Source organism: Cetorhinus maximus, chromosome 5 (genome assembly GCF_964194155.1).
Source record: "Cetorhinus maximus chromosome 5, sCetMax3.hap1.1, whole genome shotgun sequence".
Classification (NCBI taxonomy): Eukaryota; Metazoa; Chordata; class Chondrichthyes; order Lamniformes; family Cetorhinidae; genus Cetorhinus; species Cetorhinus maximus.
Window position 1 is genome coordinate 173,416,982 of NC_135883.1, and position 20,896 is coordinate 173,437,877.

General features: G+C 44.2%; 1 protein-coding gene across 1 annotated transcript in view; it reads left to right on the forward strand.

The window, feature by feature from the left end:
- Window positions 1-20,896, forward strand: part of enah (ENAH actin regulator) — a 519,571-nt gene that overhangs the window by 485,363 nt on the left and 13,312 nt on the right. The window contains exon 14 of the mRNA XM_078542818.1: window positions 10,967-11,024. Coding sequence (XP_078398944.1) covers window positions 10,967-11,024 — 58 coding nt within the window. The remainder of the gene's footprint in view (window positions 1-10,966; window positions 11,025-20,896) is intronic.

Genomic DNA, 20,896 nt, shown 5'->3' on the forward strand with positions numbered 1-20,896 from the left:
GCAAAACTGGAGTCAATGGGAATCAGAGGGAAAACTCTCCGCTGGTTGGAGCAAAGCACAAAGGAAGACTGTTGTGGTTGTTGAAGGTCAGTCATCACAGCTCCAGGACATCACTGCAGGAGTTCCTCAGGGTAGTGTCCTCGGCCCAACTATCTTCAGCTGCTTCATCAATGACCTTCCTTCCATCGTAAGGTCAGAAGTGGGGATGTTCGCTGATGATTTGCACAAAGTTCAGCACCATTCATGACTCCTCAAATACTGAAGCAGCCCATGTCCAAATGCAGCAAGACCTGGACAATATCCAGACTTGGGCTGACAAGTGGCAAGTAACGTTCGAGCCGCACAAGTGTCAGGCAGTGACCATCTCCAACAATAGAGAATCCAACCATCGCCCCTTGATGTTCAATGGCATTACCATCACTGTATCCCCCACTATCAACATCCTGGGTGTTGCCATTGACTAGAATCTGAACTGAACTAGCCATATAAATACTGTGGCTACAAGAGCAGGTCAGAAGCTAGGAATCGTGCGAGTAACTCACCTCCTGGCTCCCCAAAGCCTGTCCACCATCTACAAGGCACAAGTCGGGAGTGTGATGGAATACTCCCCACTTGCCTGGATGAGTGCAGCTCCCACAACACTTCAAGAAGCTTGACACCATCCAGGACAAAGCAGCCCACTTGATTGGCACCACATCCACAAACATTTAGTCCCTCCACCACTGACACACAATAGCAGCAGTGTGAACCATCTACAAGATGCATTGCAGGAATTCAACAAGGCTCCTTAGACAGCAACTTCCAAATCCACGACCACTACCATCTAGAAGGACAAGGGCTGCAGATAGGTGGAAACACAACCACCTGGAGGTTGCCCTCCAGGTAACTCACCCTCCTGACTTAGAAATTTATCACCGTTCCTTCACTGTCATTGAGTCAAAACCCTGGAACTCCCCTCCTAACAGCACTGTGGGTGTACCTACACCACATGCACTGCAGAGGTTCAAGAAGGTAGCTCACCACCACCTTCTCAAGGGCAATTAGGGATGGGTAATAAATGTTGGCCCAGCCAGCGAAGCCCACATCCCATGAATGAATAAAAAAAATATAAGGCTGCTTAATAAGATAAGAGCCCATGGTGTTGGGGTAGTATATTAGCATGGATCGAGGAATGACTATTAGAAGACAGAGTTGGGATAGGGGGCGCATTTTCAGGACGGCAACCTGTAACCAGGGGAGTGCAACAAGGATCAGTGCTGGGGCCACAATTATTTGGATGAGGGAAGTGAATGTACTATCGCCAAGTTTGCGGATGACACAAAAATAGGTGGGAAAGCAAGTGGTAAGGGTGACATGAGTCTACGGAGGGATATGGACAGGTTAAGTGAGTGGGCAGAAATGTGGCAGATGGAATATAATGTTGGAAAATGTAAGGTTATGCACTTTGGCAGGAAGAATAGAGGAGTTGAATATTATTTAAATGGAGAAAGACTGAAGAAAGCTGCATCTGATGTAAGTATGTTTAAATGCATTGAGAATTAGTTAACAGACAGGAAACAGAGTAGGAATGAACGGGTCTTTTTCAGAGTGGCAGGTGGTGACTAGTGGGGTACCACAGGATCAGTGCTTGGGTACCAGCTATTCACAATGTATATCAATGATTTGGATGAGGGAACCGACATGAATCTTGGTGGAAATGTGAGAGGTGAATATGGTATTAAGAGGTTTCAAGGCAATTAAGACCGGTTGAGTGAGTGGGCAAATACATGGCCGATGCAGTATAATGTGGATAGATGCGAAGTTATTCACTTCGGTAGGAAAAACAGAATGGCAGAGTATTATTTAAACGGTGATAGATTGGGAAATGTTGATGTATAAAGGGACCTGGGTGTCCTTGTACACCAATCACTGAAAGCAAGCATGCAGGTGCAGCAAGCAGTTAAGGTGACAAATGGTATGTTGGTCTCTATTGTGAGAGGACATGAGTACAGGAGCCAGGATGTCTTACTGCAGCTGTACAGGGCCTTGGTGAGACCAACCTGGGGTACTGCTTGCAGTTTTGATCTCCTTACCTAAGAAAGGATATACTTGCCATAGAGGACATAGTGCAGCGAAGGCTCACCAGACCAATTCCTGGGATGGTAGGATTGTCGTATGAGGAGAGATTGGGCTGACTAGGCCTGTGTTCACTGGAGTTTAGAAAAATGAGAGGGGAGCTCATTGAAACACATAAAAGTTCTGACAGGGATGGACAGACTGGATGCAGAGATGATGTTTCCTCTGGCTGGGGATCTAGAACAAGGGGTGTCACAGTCTCTGCTTACGGGGTAGGCCATTTAGGACTGCGTTAAGGAGAAACTTCTTCACTCAGAGTGATAAACCTGTGGAATTAGGGATGGGCAATAAATGCTGGCCTAGCCAGCGATGCTCACATCCCATGAATGAATAAAAAAAATGCACACAGAAATTTGGGGGTCCTTGTGCATGAATCCCAAAAAGCTAGCATACAAGTTCAGCAGGTATAGGTAAGGCAAATGGGATGGTATATAAAAATAAGGAAGTCTTGCTAAAACTATACAAGGCACTAGTTAGACCACACCTAGAATACTGTGAACAGTTTTGGTCCCCTTATGTAAGGAAAGTTTTTTTTTAATATTTGGGCATCACTGGCTCGGCCAGCATTTATTGCCCATCGCCAATTGCCCTTGTTCAGAGGGCATTTAAGAGTCAACCACATTGCTGTGGGTCTGGAGTCACATGTTGGCCAGACCAGGTAAGGATGGCAGGTTTACTTCCTTAAAGGACATTAGTGAACCAGACGGGTTTTTATGACAATCAACAATGGTTTCATCGTCATCATTAGACTATTTTTATTGAATTCAAATTCCACCATCTGCCATAGTGGGATTCGAACCCAGGTCCCCAGAACGTTAACCCCTGGGTTTCTAGATTACCAGTCTAGTGACAATACCACTATGCCACTGCCTCCCCCATGATATACTGGCATTGGAGCAGTCCAGAGAAGGACTAGGTTGATCCTGGGGTTGGAGGAATTTTCTTATGAGGAAAGGTTGACTTGGTTGGGCCTGTACTCGTTGGAGTTTAGAAGAATGAAGGCGACCTTATTGAAACATGTAAGATTCTTAGGGGGGTGGACAGGATAGATGCTGAGAGGTTATTTCCCCTTGTGGGAGAGTCTCGGACCAGAGGGCACAATCACAGAGTAAGGGGGTGCACACTTAAAACAGAGATGAGGAGGAATTTCTTCATGGGTAGTGAATCTGGAATTGTTTACCGTAGAGGCCTGAGTTACGTATATTCAAGGCTGAGATAGACAGATTTTTAATCGGTACGGGAATCAAGGGTTCTGGAGAAAAGGCAGAAAAGTGGAGTTGAGGATTATCAGATCAGCCATGATTTCATTGAATGGCAGAGCAGACTCAATGGGCCGAATGGCCTACTGCTCCTATGTCTTGTGGTCTTATGATCTAACTAGTATTTCACACTTCTCCTTAATTACAATGCCTGATTCATCCCCCTCTTTTATGAAGACAGATGCAAAGTATTCATTATGAACCATGTCCACACAGGTTACCTTCTTGCTCTCTAATAAGCCCAACTCTTTCCTTAGTTATCCTCTTGCCCTTTATGCATAGATAAAATATCTTTGTGTTTTCCCTTATTTGACTTGCCAGTATTTCTTTGAAATATTCTCTTTGCTTTCCTAATTTCCTTTTTCGGAAAATAGGAGCAGGGGTAAGCCATTCAGCCCAATGAGCCTGCTCCAACATCCAATATGATCATGGCTGATCATCCCCTCCAATGCCTTTTGCCCATACTCTCCCCATATCCCTTATGTCTTTGGTATTTAGAAATCTGTCACTCTCTGCTTTAAACATATTAAATGACTGAGCTTCCACAGCCCTCTGGGGTAGAGAATTCCAAAGATTCACCACCCTCTGATAAACTTTACCTCAACAAGGTCCCAAGTGGCCAAGTATTCTCCCTTACTTTGAAGACTCCCCAACCAAGGGAAACAGCTTACCTGCATATCTACCCTGTCTATCCCTTCAAGTATTTTGTAGGTTCCAGTGAGATTACCTCTAATGCTCCGAAACTAGAGAACACAGGCCCAGTTTCCCTAATCTCTCATCATAGAACAGTTCCGCCATCCCAGGAACAAGCCTGGTGAACCTTCGTTGCACTCCCTCTATAGCAGCAATATTCTTCCTAAGGTAAGGGGACCAAAACTGCACACCATACTCCAGCCTGAATAGGGTTCTCTACAATTGAAGCAAGGCCTTTTTTATTCATTCACGGAATGTAGGCTTCGCTGGCTAGGCCAGCATTTATTGCCCATCCCTAGTTCCCCTTGAGATGGTGGTGGTGAGCTGCCTTCTTGAACCGCTGCAGTCCATGTGGTGTAGTTACACCCACGGTGCTGTTAGGGATGGAATTGCAGGATTTTGACCCAGCAACAGTGAAGGAACGGTGATGTATTTCCAAGTCAGTAGTGGTGAGTGACTTGGAGGGGAACTTTCAGGTGGTGGTGTTCCCATCTACCTGCTGCCCTTGTCCTTCTAGATGGTTGTGGTCATGGGTTTGGAAGGGTTTGGACTACTCCTGTACTCAAATCCTCTTGCGATAAAGGCTAACATACCATTAGCCTTCCTAATTGCTTGTTACACCTGCATGTTTGCCTTCAGTGACTTATTGACGAGGACATCCAGGTCTCTGTACATCGACACACTCCCTATTTATGAAATATCCTGCACATCTGTTCCTCCTACCAAAGTGGGTAACTTTACATTTTCCCCTTTATATCCCAACTGCCATGTTCTTGCTCACTCACTAAGTCTGTCCAAATCCCCTTGAAGTTGCTTTGCGTCTTCCTCACAAGACACATTCCCACCAGCTTTGTGTCATCTGCGAACTTGGAAATTTTACATTTGGTTCCCACATCCAAATCTTTGATATATATTGTGAATAGCTGGGTCCCAAGTACTGATCCTTGCAATATCCCACTAGTCACAGCCTGCCAACGCAAGAATGACCCATTTATTCCTGCTCTGTTTTCTGCCTGTTAACCAATCCTTAATCCATGCTACTATATTACTTCCTATCCCGTGTGCTTTAATGTTAATCGAAAGCCTTCTGAAAATCTAAGTACATTACATCCACTGACTCCCATCTATCAATTCTGTTAGTAACATCCTCAAAAAAACTTCCAACAGGTTTGTCGAACATGATTTGCCATTTATAAATCCATGTTGACTATGCCCAATCAGATCATTATTATCCAAGTGTTGATTTATCACATCTTTTATAATAGATTTTAGCACTTTCCCTACTACTGAAGTAAGGCTAACAGGTCTGTAGTTCCCTATTTTATCTCTCCCTCCCTTCTTAAAAGTAGGGTGACATTTGCAACCTTCCAATCTGCAGGAGCTGTTCCAGGATCTATAGAATTTTGGAAGATGATCACCAATGTATCCACTGTCTCCATAGCTACCTCTGGGATGCAGAATATCAGGCCCCAGGGACTTAACGACCTTCAGTCCCATTAATTTCTCCAATACAGCTATCTTACCCATATTAATTTCCTTTAGTTCCTCATTCTCCCTAGTCCGTTGGATCTCTAATTCAGTGAGATTTCTTGTATCTTCCTCAGTGAAGACAGACGCAAAGTAATCATTTAGCTTCTCTGCCATTTCTCTATTCCCCATTATAAATTCTCCTGATTCTTCCTGTATTGGGCCCACATTTGTCTCAGCCAAATGTTTCTTTTTACATACCTGGAGAAGCCTTTTCTTTTAATCTTATACAGTTCTTAACTTCCTTTGTTAGCCACGGTTGACTCACTTTTCCTTTTGGGTTTTTGTGCCTTGAGGAATATATAGTTGCTGTAAACTGTAATAATTCTTTAAACACTATCCATTGCCTCTGTACCGTCATACCTTTTGATGTATTGTCCCAATCCACCTCAGCCAATTTGCCCTCATACCTTCAAAATTTCCTTTATTCAAATTTAACAAACACCCTGGCTTCAGATTGAACTACCTCACTTTCAAACATAACGTAAAGTTCTATCATATTATGGTCACTCACCCCTAAAAGTTCTTATACAACAAGATCATTATTAGAAACAAAAAGCTAAAAGCTACTGCGGATGCTGGAAATCCAAAACAAAAACAGAATTACCTGGAAAAACTCAGCAGGTCTGGCAGCATCGGTGGAGAAGAAATCAGTTGACGTTTCGAGTCCTCACGACCCTTCGGCAGAACCGAAGTATAGTTAGGAGAGAGGTGAAATATTATAATATCATTATTAGCCTTTTCTCATTACATAATACGAAATCTAAAATAGCCTGTTCTCTAGTCGGTTCCTCAATATACTGCTCTAGAAAAACATCCCTAACATACTCAAACTCGTCCTGCATAGCATTAGTGCTCACTAGATTTACCCAGTGTTTATGCAGATTTAAGTCACCCATGATCACTGTATCACCCATGCTACATGCTTCTCTAATCTCCTTAATAATACCATGCCCCACACGACCACTACTATTTGGTGGCCTATAAACAACCATATATCAATGTTTGCTGCCCCTTGCTGTTTCTTTTTAATTTCACCCCTGTACTTTCTATGTTTGTGTAGGCTTTCTTCAGTTTTGAGCTCAAGTATTTGACATAAGCTTCCCTTTCTTGCCTTTTCCTGCCCTGTGTGCTCCTTAACTTCCAAGGAATTCTAGGTTTGAGAGTCCCACCCTGTGAAAATTCAGATGTTCCATCAACCTCCTCCTTGAATGCCCCACACTGATATGCCACTAATTGACTTTCAAAACCACATTTACTGAAGCACATCTCAGCTTTCTCTTTTACTCTGGGACTATCGTTGTTCTTTTCCACAATAACATTAAATCTAACTGAATTACGATCACTGCCAAAAAAAGTGCTCTTCAATAATTCTGCTTCCACCTGCCAGCTTCGTTCCCTAAAACTAAGTCCAGAACGCCCATTCTCTTGCTGGGTATGCTGAGTGCTGGCAACAAAGTTCTCCTGAACGCAGTTTAAGAATTCTGCACCCTCAATACATTCTTCACTGATGCTATCAAGAAGCAGCTGTGCACAGTGGATGGAACAAAGGCTATGGGCCCTGACAGCATTTCAGCTAAAGTGCCGGATACTTGTGCTACAGTATTAATCATGTCTCTAGCCAAACTGTTACAGTACAGTTAGAACACTGACTATACAACAAAGTGGAAAATTACCCAGGTAGGTCCTGTCCACCAAGAGCCAGACAAATTCAGTCCAGCCAATTACTGCCCCATCAATTTATTCTCAATTATCAGCAAAATATCGTTGACAGTGCTATTAGGCGGCACTTATTCAGCAACAATCTGCTCACCAATGTTCAATTTGGGTTCTGCTAGGAAAACACAGTTCCAGACCTAAACATGGACAAAAGAGCTGAATCCCATAGTTGAGGTGATAGTGACTGCCCTTGATATCAACCAATTGTGGCATCAAGGAGCTATAATGAAATTGAATTTGATGGGAATCGGAGGAAACTCTCCACTGGTTGGAGTCACACCTAGCACAAAAGGTGATTGGCCTCCAACAAGCACAATCAGTTTTGCCCCAGAACATCGTGGCAGGAGTTCCTCAGGGTAGTGTCCTAGGTCTAACCGTCTGCAGCTGCTTCATGAATGACCTTCCCTCCATCATAGAAGTGGGAGTGTTGGTTATTGATTGCACAGTCCTCAGTACCATACACAACTGTTCAGATACTTAAGCAGTCCCAGGCAATGACCATCTCTAAGATCCAACCATTTCCCCTTGACATTGAGTGACATTACCATCGCTGAATCCGCTACCATAAACATCCTGGGGGGTTATCATTAATCAGAAGCTTAACTGGAATAACCACGTAAATACTGTGGCTACAAGAGCAGTTCAGAGGCTGAGACTTCTGCATCAAGTGATTCATCTCCTGACTCCCCAAAGCCTGACTACCATCCTGAAATTAATGTTGCTGTTTCTGTGTGGTCAGTCATACTTGCAAAACCTCTCAGAATTTTTTGGGAGGTAATGTGCAGATGTCCTCGCTGGTCAGTCCCATTCCTCGCAACATCCCATGGCCAGCCGGTTGTGACTGGCGCCAGGGGCTTGCTCGTAATAAACTCTTGAGGCCCAACTGAGATCAATGTCTCATGAAGCTAATGTTACTGAGGCATTAGAGAGTGTGCAGAAAAGATTGATGGGAATGGTTTGAGGGATGAAAACTTGTTACGTATATAGATTGGAGAAGTTGGAACTGTTTTCCTTGGAGAAGGTTGAGAGGAGATTGGATAGAGGTATTAAAAATCATGAGGGCTCTGGACAGAGTAGATAGGGAGAAAATGTTCCCATTGGTGGAAGGATCGAGAATGAGAGGGCACAAATATAAGGTAATTGGCAAAAGAAGCAATAACGACATGAGGAAAAATTTCATGCAGCGAGGGTTAGGACCTGGAATGCACTGCCTGAGTTTGTGGTGGTGACAAGTTCAACTGAGACATTCAAAAGAGAATTAGATTATTATCTGAAAAGGAAGAATGTGCAGGGATACGGGGAGAAGGCAGGGGAATGGCACTAGGTAAATTGATCCCATGGAGAGCCAGCACAGACGTAACGGGCTGAGGCCTCCTGCATTGAAACGATTCTGTGATACAAGTCACAAGTCAGGTGTACAATAGAAGACTCTCCACTTTCCTGGATGAGTGCAGTTGCAGCAACACTCAAGAAGCTCGACACCATCCAGGACAAAGCAGCCCACTTAATTGGAAACCCATCCACCAGCTTCAACATTCACTCCCTCCACCACCAGCACACAGTGACAGCAGTGTGTACCACCTACAAGATGCACTGCAGCAACTTGCCAAGCCTCCTCCGACAGAACCTCCTAAACCTGTGACCTATACTACCTTGGAGAATGAGGGTAGCAGGCACATGGGATGACTGTTACCTGCAAGTTTCCCCCCAAGACCACACCATCCTGACTTGGTACGATATTGCCATTCCTTCACTGTCACTGGAACTCCTTCCCAAACAGCACTATGAATGTACTTACACCACATGGACTGCAGCAGTTAAAGAACAACAACACCTCAAGGGCAATAAGGGATGGGCAACAAACGTTGGCCTAGCATTGACACTCATCCTATGAATAAATCACAGAATTGTTAAGCATAGAAGGAAGCTATTTAGCCTGTTGTGCCTGTTAATGTTGAAATTGTGCTGCAAGAGAATGCATACTTTAAGTTGGTAATAAAGCACAGCTGTCCCCAATTGGAGAAGGATAAGGGAATCATTGCAAGAGTATATAAACCAGTTCGTTCTGGATGTCCGGGAGGAACTAGGGGAGTTTGTGACTTTACCTAGTTGTCTTGGAAATAACCTTGTTTTAAGGTACAGGCTAGCTTCAGACTCATTATTCCTCAATATACAATTATTGGAAATAAGTGTTTGCGCTTGCTTTCTCTGGAAGGCATTTACCAAGTGCCACTCCACCACCACCTCCCTGTAGCCCTGCATATTCTTCCTTTTCAGGTAACAATCCAATTCCTTCTTGAATGCCTCAATTGAATCTACCTCCACCACACTCTCAGGCACTGCACTCCAGATCCTAACTACTCGCTGCGTGAAAAAGTTTTTCCTCATGTCTCCATTGCTTCTTTTGCCAATTACCTTATATCTGTGCTCTCTCATTCTCGATCCTTCCTTCCACCAATGGGAACAGCTTTTTCCTATCAACTCTGTCCAGACCCCTCATGATTTGAATACCTCTATCAAATCTCCTCTCAACCTTCTCTTCAAGGAAAGTAGTCCCAACCTCTCCAATCTATTGAGGTAACTGAAGTTCCTCACCCCTGGAACCATTATTGTGACTCTTTTCTGCACCCTCTCTAATACCTTCGCATCCTTCCTATAGTGTGGGGCCCAGAACTTGATGCAATACTCCACTGAGACCAAACCAGTGTCCTATACAAGTTTAACATAATTTCCTTGCTTTTATACTATATACCCCAATTAATAAAGCTTCGGATGCTTTATTAACCACTCTCTCAACCTGCCCTACCACCTTCAATGATTTATGCGTATATGCACTCAGGTCCCTCTGCTCTTGCACCCCTTTAGATTTGTACCCTTCATTTTATATTATATCTCCACATTCTTCCTACCAAAATGTCACTTCACACTTCTCTGTTAGATTTCATCTGCCACTTGTCCGCCCATGCCACTAATCTGTTTATATCCTTTTCAAGTTCTACACTATCTTCACGGTTCACAACGCTTCCAAGTTTTGTATCATCTGCAAATTTTGAAATTATGCCCTGTGCACCAAGGTCTACGTCATAATATATCTGGGAGAACAAGGGACCCAACACCGACTTCTGGGGACTTGCACTCCAAATCTTCCTCCAGTCCGGAAAAATAAATAAAATACAGCTTCCTGGCGTCACTGTAGGTGTTTTTTTAAACTCTTTCCCTGACATTGGTGCCTCCTTAACTCCAGGCTCTGCTATCCAATTGAGATCTACTTCGAGGACTTGCTACTGGTATCTCTCTTGATGCGTTGTTGTGCCACGCTGAGCTCTCTAAGCTCCATGCCCTCTAGCCTCCAGTTGTGCAATTCTTTGTTAGAAACTTCCCTCTGAAGGACTGAGATACAATCTACTCCCCCCCCATGGCATTACCATCGCTTCTGAATTTCTGTGTGTTCAACGCTCAGCTCATGCTCTGACTCTGAAGCGCTCTCACTCAGTTGGTCTCTCACATTGTTTCCTGTCAAGTTCGCTCTTGCTGTCATAGGATTGTTGAGTACGGTACCAGCTCGATTGAGGGCTTTGCATGCAAATATGTTGCTCTTATTTTCCCTTGATTTTTCCTTTCTCTCATTGGTGGCATTTTTTCTTTTAAAACAGGATATCTTGGAAGAAATGAGGAAAGAACTTCAGAAACTAAAAGAGGAGCTTATCAATGGTGAGTGTAGACAGATTACAGTTTATAAACTGACTAGTCAATCACTGATTTGCTTCACAATATTGTTAGTCACTACATCAATAAGTAATTGAATGCGGCCATTAACAGTGAGAGCGCGAGAGGAGCAGCATTGCCATTAACAGCGAGTGTGAGAAGCAGCGTGGCCTTTAACAGTGAGAGCGAGAGAAGCAGCGGGGTCATTAACAGTGAGACCTAGAGGAGAGCAGGGCCATTAACAGTGAAAGAGCGAGAGGAGGGCAGGGCCATTAACAGTGAGAGAGCTAGAGGAGGGCAGGGCCATTAACAGTGAGAGAGCGAGAGGAGGGCAGGGCCATTAACAGTGAAAGAGCGAGAGGAGGGCAGGGCCATTAACAGTGAGAGAGCTAGAGGAGGGCAGGGCCATTAACAGTGAGAGAGCGAGAGGAGGGCAGGGCCATTAACAGTGAGAGAGCGAGAGGAGGGCAGGGCCATTAACAGTGAGAGAGCGAGAGGAGGGCAGGGCCATTAACAGTGAGAGAGCGAGAGGAGGGCAGGGCCATTAACAGTGAGAGAGCGAGAGGAGGGCAGGGCCATTAACAGTGAGAGCGCGAGAGGAGGGCAGGGCCATTAACAGTGAAAGAGCGAGAGGAGGGCAGGGCCATTAACAGTGAGAGCGCGAGAGGAGGGCAGGGCCATTAACAGTGAGAGCGCGAGAGGAGGGCAGGGCCATTAACAGTGAGAGCGCGAGAGGAGGGCAGGGCCATTAACAGTGAGAGAGCGAGAGGAGGGCAGGGCCATTAACAGTGAGAGAGCGAGAGAAAGGCAGGGCCATTAACAGTGAGAGAGCGAGAGGAGGGCAGGGCCATTAACAGTGAGAGAGCGAGAGGAGGGCAGGGCCATTAACAGTGAGAGAGCGAGAGGAGGGCAGGGCCATTAACAGTGAGAGAGCGAGAGGAGGGCAGGGCCATTAACAGTGAGAGAGCGAGAGGAGGGCAGGGCCATTAACAGTGAGAGAGCGAGAGGAGGGCAGGGCCATTAACAGTGAGAGAGCGAGAGGAGGGCAGGGCCATTAACAGTGAGAGAGCGAGAGGAGGGCAGGGCCATTAACAGTGAGAGAGCGAGAGGAGGGCAGGGCCATTAACAGTGAGAGAGCGAGAGGAGGGCAGGGCCATTAACAGTGAGAGAGCGAGAGGAGGGCAGGGCCATTAACAGTGAGAGAGCGAGAGGAGGGCAGGGCCATTAACAGTGAGAGAGCGAGAGGAGGGCAGGGCCATTAACAGTGAGAGAGCGAGAGGAGGGCAGGGCCATTAACAGTGAGAGAGCGAGAGGAGGGCAGGGCCATTATCAGTGAGAGAGCGAGAGGAGGGCAGGGCCATTAACAGTGAGAGAGCGAGAGGAGGGCAGGGCCATTAACAGTGAGAGAGCGAGAGGAGGGCAGGGCCATTAACAGTGAGAGAGCGAGAGGAGGGCAGGGCCATTAACAGTGAGAGAGCGAGAGGAGGGCAGGGCCATTAACAGTGAGAGAGCGAGAGAAGCAGCGGGGTCCATTAACAGTGAGAGAGCTAGAGGAGAGCAGGGCCATTAACAGCGAAAGAGCGAGAGAAGCAGCGGGGGCCATTAACAGCGAGAGAGCAAGAGAAGCAGCGGGGGCCATTAACAGCGAGAGAGCTAGAGGAGAGCAAAGCCATTAACAGTGAGAGAGCGAGAGAAGCAGCGGGGGCCATTAACAGTGAGAGAAGAGTGAGAGACCATTAAAGAGCACAGAGAGAGAGGCGAGAGATCATTAAAGAGTGTGGAGGGCAGCTGATTGGTGAGTAGTATTGGTGAGTATTTCTAATCTTTAAAGTAAAAGTAAAGTCTTTAGTTTGTGTTTAGGTCTCTAGTCTATTTTTTTTCTTTTCTCTTTTTGTTAAAAACAGCTTGTTAAGTACATGATCAATACTGCTGTATAAAAAAAATTACAATAAAGTGTAAAGAGCAGGGATACTAGAGTAATTAATTAAATAAAATAGGATAGCAATGGCAGGACGAGTGATGTGTTGCTGCTGCAGCATGTGGGAACTGCTGGACACCAAGGTGATCCAGAGTGAACACATCTGTAGTATGTTTTTGCAGCTCGAGGAACTTCGGATCCAAGTTAAGGAACTAGAGTCCGAGCTGCAGACATTGTGCCACATCAGAGAGGGGGAAAGATACCTGGACACTTTGCTCCAGGAGGAGGTCACACCCCTCAGATTAGGCCATTCAAATTTTGTCTGTGATCAGGGACAGTAGGGTGGAACTGCAGGTGAAGCAGGCATGGGGGCCCAGGGGATAGCATTCGAGGAGCCTCGGCCCCTGCAATTGTCCAACAGTTACGAGGTTCTTGCAAGCTGTGTGGACGAGAGCGGGGACTGCAGGGAGGATGTGCGAACTGACCATGGTACATGGAGCCATTCAAGTGGGGGGAGGAAATAGGAATGTGGAAGTGGTAGGACACCGTATAATTAGGGGGATAGATACAGTTCTCTGCAACCATGAGCGTGAGTCCCGAAGGCTGTGTTGCCTGCTCGGTGCCAGGGTTAAGGACATCTCCTCAGGGCTGGAGAGGAACTTGGAATGGGAGGGGAGGGATCCAGTTGTCGTCGTCTACGTTGGTACTAATGACATTGATAAGACTAGAAAGAAGGTTCTGCTGAAAGGATTTGAACATTTAGGAGCTAAATTGAAAAGCAGAACCTCCAAGGTAATAACCTCAGGATTACTACCTGAGCCACAGGCAAACTGGCATAGTGTAAATAAAGTCAAGGAGTTGAATGCCTGGCTCAAAGATTGATGTGGGAGGAATGGGTTTCAGTTCATGGGGCACTGGCACCAGTACTGGTGTAGAAAGGAGCAGTTCCGGTGGGTTCACTTGAACCATGCTGGGACCAGTGTCCTGGCGAATCGAAAGCTAGGGCTGCAAAGAGGGCTTTAAACTAAATAGTGGGGAGAGTTCTGGAGAGGGGATACATAGGCTAACAAAGGAAAATGACATGGCAGCATTGCAGGGCAACTATTTAGGTATTGATACCCAGGGTGTGACAGGTGGGCACAGAGTGTACAAACATAAAAAAAACAGCAGCAAATAGGGTCAAAGGGGGAAAAAATGGTAAATAAGCAAAATTAATGGCTCTTTACTTAAATGCACGTAGTATTCAGAACAAAATAAATGAATTAATGGCACAAATAGAGGTTAGTGGGTATGATCTTATAGCCATTACGGAGACATGGTTACAAGGAGATCAAAGCTGGGAACTAAATATTGAGGGGTATGTGACTTTTAGAAAGGACAGGCAGGAAGGAAAGGGTGGTGGGGTAGCTTTGTTAGTATGAGATGGAATAAGTACGATAGCAAGAAATGATCTTGGATCAGAAGATGTAGAATCCATATGGGTGGAGGTAAGAAATAACAAGGGGAAGACGACACTGGTGGGAGTAGTCTATAGGCCCCTTAACAGCTATACTGTAGGACAGGGAATAAATCAGGAGATAATGAGGGCATGTAAAAAAGGCAATACATTAATCATGGGTGACCTTAATTTTCATGTAGATTGGGAAAATCAAATTGGTAGAGATAGCCATGAGCAAGAATTCAGAGTGTATTCGGGACAGTTTCCTAGAACAACATGTTGTGGATCCAACCAGGGATCAGGCTATTTTGGATCTGGTAATATGTAATGAGGCAAGTTTAATAAATGATCTCAGAGTAAAAGATCCCCTAGGAAACAGTGACCATACCATGGTAGAATTTAGCATTCAGTTTGAAAGTGAGAAACTTGGGTCGGAAACAACTGTGTTAAACTTAAATGAGGGTAATTACAAAGGAATGAGGGCAGAGTTGGCTGGAGTGGACTAGGAAAGGAGTTTAGCAGAAAAGATGGTTCATGAACAATGGCAGACAAGAAAATAGTTCATGACTCCCAACGAAGATATATCCCAGTAAGAAAGAAGGATTCTAGGAAGGGGATAAAACAACCATGGTTAACCAAGGAAGTTAAGGATAGTATCAAATTGAAGGAAAAAACAATGTGACAACGATTAGTGGTAAGCCAGAGGATTGGAAAAGCTTTAAAAACCAACAAAAGGTGACCAAAAAAATAATAGAGGGACAAAATAAACTTTGAGGGTAAACTAGCAAGTGATATAAAAACAGACAGTAAGAGTTTCTTTAAATATTTGAACAGGAAGAGAGGCCAAAGTGAACATAGGCCCCTTAGAGAACGAGGCTGGGGAGATAATAATGGGGAACCAGGAAATGGCAGATGAGTTGAATAAATACTTTGCATCAGTCTTCATGGTAGAAGACACCAACAGTAATCCAAAAATACTAAATAATCAAGGGGCAAAAGGTGGGGTGAAAATAAATACAATAATTATCACTAGAGAATAAGTACTAGGGAAACTAATGAGGCTAAAAGCCGATAAGCCCCCTGACCTAATGGGTTGTATCCTAGGATATTAAAGGAAGTAGCTACACAAATAGTGGATGCACTGGTAGTAATCTTCCAAGAATCCTTAGATTCTGGAAAAGTCCCAGAGGATTGGAAAACTGCCAATTTAAAGCCCTTATTCAAAAAGGGAGAGAGACAAAAAAACAGGTAACTATAGGCCAGTTAGCTTAACATCCGTTGTTGGGAAAATGTAGGAGTCTATTATAAAGGATGCGGTAGCAGAGCATTTACAAATACATAATCCAATCAAGCAGAGTCAGCATGGCTTGATGAAGGGGAAATCATGCCTGACAAATTTATTAAATTCTTTGAGGATGTAACAAGCAGGATAGATAAAAGGGAACCAGTAGATGTAATATATTTTGATTTCCAAAAAGCGTTCAATAAGGTACTGCACATAAGGCTACTTAATAAGATAAGAGCCCATGGTGTTGGGGCTAGTATTTTGGCCTGGATAGAGGCTTGGCAACTAATAGAAGACAGAGTGTTAGGATAAAGGGGGCATTTTTAGGATGGCCACCTGTAACTAGTGGAGTGCCATAGGGATCAGTGCTGGAGCCACAATTATTTACAATATATATTAATGACTTGGATGAGGAAAGTGAATGTACTATCGCCAAGTTTGCGGATGACACAAAATAGGTGGAAGGGCAAGTGGTGAGGATGACACAAGGAGTCTACAGAGGGATATAGACAGGTTAAGTGAGTGGGCAAAAACTTGGCAGATGGAATATAATGTGGGAAAATGTGAGATTATGCATTTTGGCAGGAAGAATAGAGGAGCTGAATATTATTTAAATGGAGAAAGACTGAAGAAAGCTGCAGCACAGAGGGATTTGGGAGTCCTCGGGCATGAATACCAAAAAGCTAGCATACAAGGTCAGGCAATGGGGAAGGCAAATGGTATGTTGGCCTTTATTTCAAAAGGAATGGAGTATAAAAATAGGGAAGTCTTGCTAAAACTATACAAGACACTAGTTAGACCACACCTGGTCTACTGTGAACAGTTTTGGTCCCCTTACCTAAGGAAAGATATACTGGCTTTGGTGACAGTCCAGAGAAGGTTCACTAGTTTGATCCCGGGTATGGAGGGATTTTGTTACGAGGAGTGGTTGAGTAGGTTGGGCCTGTACTCATTGGAGTTTAGAAGAATGAACCTTATTGAAATATGTAAGATTCTCAAGGGGCTTGACAGGGTAGATGCTGAGAGGTTGTTTCCCCTTGTGGGAGAAACATAATTTCCCCTTGTGGGAGAGCGCATAATCTCAGAGTAAGGGGTCGCCCATTTAAGGCAGTGATGAGGAGGAATTTCTTCACTGAGGGTAGTGAATCTGTGGCATTCTTTACCACAGAGGGCTGTAGAGGCTGGGTCATTAAGTATATTTAAGGCTGGGATGGACAGATTTTTAATTAGTAAGGGAATCAAGGGTTATGGGGAAAAGGCAGTAAAATGGAGTTGAGGATTATCAGATCAGTCATGATCTCATTGAATAGCGGAGCAGACTTGATGGGCCAAATGGCCTACTACTGCTCCTATGTCTTATAGTCTAATGATAAATCACCAACCTTCTTCCAGGCTTTTAAACCAAGGTAAGCAAAGCAGACATGGCCTGCAAGGAGCCAAAGGGATTCGAGAAAGTGATGCAGGTTAACATTATGATTAGTAGGCCAGCAAGATTTCTAGATAATAAAAATGAAGTTAGAAGATTGCACAGTTATGACTGGCCAATAAGATTACACAAAAGGAATATTTTTTAAATTTAGCCAGCCAGTCTGATAAACTCTGCACCCAGAATTATCCAGCATGAGGCCCAAATTTGTTCTATTAGCTTTTGGCTAAGCGATCCTCCAAATTCTCTTCAAAAACTCAGGACTGTGGACTTCTCAGCCCAAACTTAACTTGGTGAATGCCGTGAAGCCTAAATGATGGTTTGCACTCTAAGGGTTACTGTAAATTGTGTTATGACGTGGCAGATGATATTTGTTAGGTGGACCAAACCAGTGAGGGAAGCTTGGTCGTGCTATCACAATGGTTTTCCAATTTGTATTTATTGCAAGGTGTGTGCACTGAATTCAGAAGTAATAAGTCCAATAATACCTATAGGGATTTTTTGAGAGTTAAATTAAAATATTTATTAACAAAATAAAAGATGTCAAGCACATACTTAAGATTACAGCTACAACTATGATAACTCCTAAAATTTCTAATTAACGTGACCTCCAGTTACACTCCCTTTAAGGCAACTGTCCAAAATAGATTTTAGATATAAATCAAACTCAGCAAGTTAACACAATACACTGGACAGTGGAATTCCAAATGGGTCTTCCCCAACTTCCGTTTAGTTAGGCAGCAGACTTATGCAGAAATGCTGGAGGCTTCAATAAGGCTATTTTGCACACCTGTTAAATCTTACATGGCCTTCTCCCACAAGACCGTTCATTCTCCTTTATATCTGTTTTTCTCTTATTATGTAAATTCTATTGTTCCATATGTCTTTGAAACTGTATTTACCTCATAATTTAAAAACTTTCATGCTACCAATATTCACAGAATCACAGTGCAAAAGAGGCCCTTCGGCCCATTGAGTCTGTACCGACACGTGAGAAACACCTGACCTACCTACATAATCCCATTTATCAGCACTTGGTCCATAGCCTTGAATGTTATGACGTGCCAAGTGCTCATCCAGGTACTTTTTAAAGGATGTGAGGCAACCCGCCTCCACCACCCTCCCAGGCAGTGCATTCCAGACTGTCACCACCCTCTGGGTAAAAAGGTTTTTCCTCACAGTCCTCCTAAAACTCCTGCCCCTCACCTTGAACTTATGTCCCCTTGTGACCGACCCTTCAACTAAGGGGAATAGCTGCTCCCTATCCACCCTGTCCATGCCCCTTATAATCTTGTACACCTCGATCAGGTTGCCCCTCAGTCTTCTCAGCTCCAACGAAAACAACCCAAGTCTATCCAACTTCTCTTCATAACTTAAATGTTTCATCCCAGGCAACATCCTAGTGAATCTCCTCTGCATTCCCTCCAGTGCAATCACATCCTTCCTATAATGTGGCGACCAGAACTGCACACACTACTCCAGCTGTGGCCTCACCAAGGTTCTATACAACTCCAACATGACCTCCCTACTTTTGTAATCTATGCCTCGATTGATAAAGGCAAGTGTCCCAAATGCCTTTTTCACCACCCCACTAACATGCCCCTTTGCCTTCAGATGTCTATGGACACACACGCCAAGGTCCCTTTGTTCCTCAGAACTTCCTAGTGTCATGCTGTGCATTGAATACTTCCTTGCCATTGCCAGTAATCTTTGGGAAAAATAAACATATTCCTTTGCCTTGTTTATCTGGCGAGTTGTGAACAGACTAAAACCCCTTTGAAATCCAAATATCCCTTCATTTATCTAAAAATGCAAATTTCCTTCACACCTTACATGCTAAGCCAGCATCCATGTTTACTCATTAGCATGTCAAACACCTAGCTTCTTTTGATGATTTAAACTTGTAGTCTACTTGACTCCAAATATAATTAAGTCACACATAAACAGACCCAACTATACTTACCCCCATAAACTGACTTAACTATAAACTAGAAAAATATTATGAAAATTATTATACTTTCCTGACAATTGTCTAACCCCAAGCTAGACAAATTTTCCAGTTTCTTTCTCCCCTTATGAAACCCAAGTCTGCAAACTGACTGACTATTGCCACAAGGCTAACTACCTTTCACTGTGATGACCACTGTAGATTTCTTCCTCTAGCTTCAAACTAGGCAGATTTTCCCCTCAAGAAACCCAAACTGAGCTGGAGTCCCACCCGCATTCTGTGCTGTGAACAATAAGGTTAGGAATTTTTCTGCTTAAAGTACAGACCTGTCTAACAATCATCGTCTGTTGGCGCCCACAATCCAGTGAGATGCAGTCCACACCAAAGCAAAATTGCAGCAGCCTGCTTTCGAGCAAGCACCCAGATAAGTTAAACAAAAGAACCTTCTACCCCCACAGCCCAACTCTGACAGTGTTGCATACTTTGGGATTTCCTCAAACAGAAACTTAAATTAGTTTTTTCAGAGTTCAGCCAAACTCTTTGATTCTGTAACCCATATGAATAATTTATATTGCTAATGGAGTTTATGACCCTCTCTCCAGAATTTCTGACCCTATCAAGGAACTCCCTTGTGTTTACATAGAGGTCTACAGCACAGAAAAAGACCCTTTGGTCCATTGAGTCTGCACCTGTCAAACAAGTACTTAACTATTCTAATCCCATTTTCCAGCACTGGGCCCATAGCCTTGTATGCCATGGCATCGCAAGTACACATCCAAATACTTCTTAAATGTTATGAGGGTTTCTGCCTCTACCACCCTTTCAGGCAGTGAGTTCCAGATTCCCACCACCCTCCTGGTGAAAAAATTCCTCCTCACATCCCCTCTAAACCTCCTGCCCCTTATCTTAAATCTATGGCCCCTGGTTATTGATCCCTCCACCAAGGGGAAAAATTCCTTCCTGTCTACCTCAACTATGCCCCTCATAATTTTATACACCTCAATCATGTCCCCCTTCAATCTTCTCTGCTCCAGGGAAAATAATCCCAGTCTATCCAATCTCTCTTCATAACTAAAACTCTCCAGCCCAGGCAACACCCTGGTAAATCTCCTCTGCACTCTCTCTAGTGTAATCACATCCTTCCTATAATGCGAATTCCAGAGCTGCATGCAATACTCTAGCTGTGGCCTAACCAGGGTTTTATACAGTTCCAGCGTAACCTCCCTACTGTTATACTCTGTGCCTCGGCTAATAAAAGCAAGTATCCCATATGCCTTCTTAACCACCTTATCTACCTGTCTTGCTACCTTAAGGGACCAGTGGACATGCACACCAAGGTCCCTCTGATCTTCAGTACTTCCTAGAGTCCTACCATTCATCACATATTCCCGTGCCTTGTTTGTCCTGCCCAAGTGCATCACCTCACACTTATCCGGATTAAATTCCATTTATCACTGATCAGCCCATCTGACCAGCCTGTTCTATCCTCCTGCAATCTAAGGCCAGCCTTTTCACTGTTTACCACCCCACCAATTTTCGTATCATCCACGAACTTACTGATCAACCCTTCCACATTCAAGTCTAAATCATTTATATATACCACAATCAGCAAGGGACCCAACACCGATTCCTGTGGAACCCCACTGGACACAGCCATCCAGTCACAAAAACACCCCTAGATCATCACCCTTTGCTTCCTGCAACTCAGCCAATTCTGGATCCAATTTGCCAAATTGCCTTGGATCCCATAGACTCTTACTTCGTTATCAGTCTTCATGCGGGACCTTATCAAAAGCCTTGCTGAAGTCCAAGTAGACTACATCAAATGCATTGCCCTCATCTACATACCTGGTCACCTCTTCG